Source organism: Papilio xuthus, unplaced genomic scaffold, assembly GCF_000836235.2.
Source record: "Papilio xuthus unplaced genomic scaffold, Pxut_1.1 DF828952.1, whole genome shotgun sequence".
Taxonomy (NCBI): Eukaryota; Metazoa; Arthropoda; class Insecta; order Lepidoptera; family Papilionidae; genus Papilio; species Papilio xuthus.
The window spans coordinates 8,328,482-8,330,701 of record NW_013529697.1 but is presented as its reverse complement, the minus strand read 5'-3'; the positions used below and the strand labels follow the sequence as shown (position 1 = coordinate 8,330,701).

General features: G+C 37.3%; 1 protein-coding gene across 1 annotated transcript in view; it reads right to left on the bottom strand.

The window, feature by feature from the left end:
• Positions 1–994: 994 nt before the first annotated feature.
• The window catches only part of LOC106123802 (uncharacterized), a 1,639-nt gene continuing 413 nt past the window's right edge, over positions 995–2,220 (bottom strand). The window contains exons 2-4 of the mRNA XM_013320212.1: positions 1,629–2,211; positions 1,270–1,543; positions 995–1,040 (exon numbers count right to left, since the gene is read on the bottom strand). Of these exons, the coding sequence (XP_013175666.1) occupies positions 995–1,040; positions 1,270–1,543; positions 1,629–2,211 (903 nt within the window). The remainder of the gene's footprint in view (positions 1,041–1,269; positions 1,544–1,628; positions 2,212–2,220) is intronic.

Genomic DNA, 2,220 nt, shown 5'->3' with positions numbered 1-2,220 from the left:
TCGAACGCAGAATAAGCAACGGTTGGAGTAGATACTGGGGCATGAGAGAGATCATGAAAGACAAGAAGTTAAACATTAACACTAAGAGCAAACTATACAACACCTGCATTCTACCTGTCCTCGTGTATAGCTGCCAAACATAGGCTCTAACACAAAATTTAACTAATAGACTAACGCAATGGAGATTTTAATACTTCTATCTCCATACTTGCAAACTTAAATTATATTTGTTATTTTATTGTAACTTGTAAGCAGATCTGAATAAAAGGCTATTTTATTTTTATTTATTTTTATCTACTCTGTTAACCCACCATAAAGCCTCCATTACCTAAAGTCGGCTATAATATTGCTCGCAAGTAACGCCCTAAACAAGGTACTCTAGCGACAGAAACCCAAACAACAGTGCGCGCGGAAAAAGCTACCGCTGACGCTACTCTCCGACAGATGGATCTGTGAGGGGTCACGCTGAGTCAACATGACATAACGAATATTCTCTACCAATTTTTTTTTTTTTTTTTTTTTTCGGTATAGTCGAAACTTACTATAATTGTTTTATATTATCTATTGATTTCATCCATATAGACTATAAACAAGTTCAACAACGTTAAATATCTTCTCATCCCGTTTAATAAGGTTAGTAAATCGCGCGAATGGTCTGCAAACCAGAAGACAGATGGCGTTAGATGTTATGATTTAAATTATGTTGTGGACCTGTGTTATTTATAATTTCGTTTCGTTTTTATCTTTACTTTTACTATTATCTTATTTCTCTTTTGTAATGAAACTTAATTCAATTGAACATTATGTCACCTTGTGTTGTTTTCTACTACACTAATGCTGTTTAGAATATAGTTTAACTCCAAATTATATTGTAAGTAACTATATAAAATTAATTATTTTATATATATAATAAGTATAAGTATAAGATATATGTATGCATAGAATTAGGCTTAGTATTAAGTTAGATATTAGTAGCACTGTACCCAGGCAGCAATCAGACAATTGTATCAAATCGCTTAGAAGAAGACTGCTGCCTGGACCTTGCGAACAAATTGTAATTAACTTAGCGAGTAAGGACATGTAAAAAAAAAAAAAGCATTTGATGGAATGTGGCTTTCGTAAGATATCTCTCAATTAAAGCATTTTAAAGCCGATAGATGGCCTCAATAAATTATAAATTGCCTTTAAAAATATTATAGCATCTTAATTTTTTTTTATATTAAGTTATAAAGATTTCGATAATAATAATAAATCTTTTCTCCATGGAGCTTGTATAAATTTGATTCATTGTATATTTTAATATTGTTTAGGCCAAACACAAGTATTTGGTTGTAATGGTTTAATAAGCGGTAAATACAGAGTTGCAAATAGACAAATTGATCGTTGCGCGTATGCATCGGCGGTCGAAAGCGGAAGTCCAAGTGACGTTTCGTGCCACCGCACGTCGGTTCGCACCGGTAGTGGTGTTGCCCGCACCTCAGGCGCGAACATCCTCCCCGGGTTGAACATCTTTGTTCAAAGAAGCAGAGTGATGGGCCCATGGCTGTGGATAAGCAGACGAAGGTGGTTGTAAGGCAAGAGTCATGATGTAAGAGTGGTAAGTAGATTCTAGTCGAAGGGAAGCGGACAGATGTTTTTGTAGCTTCGCAGAACAGTTCTCCCTTTCATCTTCAGTTCTGCCACTCTTGAACCGCCATCGACGCCAGGGTAAATTTTGGTGACTCGTCCCAATGGCCACAGTAGGGGAGGTTGACCTGCTTCCTTCAATAGTACAAGAGTCCCCACAGATAGATTTCCTGTTGAATGGAACCATTTAGTCTTAGTTTGAAGTAAAGAGACGTATTCTTTAGAAAATCGCTTCCAAAAATGTTGCTTCATATAATTGATTCTTTCGTAACGTTGCAATTGCTCGACCTTCATGTTTGTCACCTGTGGATAAGGTACAGATAAAAGAGATCGTCCGATTAAGAAAAGGGAAGGAGTAAGAGCAGATAGGTCAGCGGGATCAGATGAGAGAGGGGTGAGTGGACGGGAATTCAAAACGGCTTCAATTTGAGTTAGACAAGTGGTGAGTTCCTCATATGTAAAGTGGGTCATTTGCATCAAGCGCCTAAGATGATATTTTGTCGAACGAACCGCTGCTTCAGCAATGCCGTTGAAATGTGGAGAATATGGAGGGGCAAAGGAAAATTTAATACCCTGCTGAGCGGCCTCCGACGG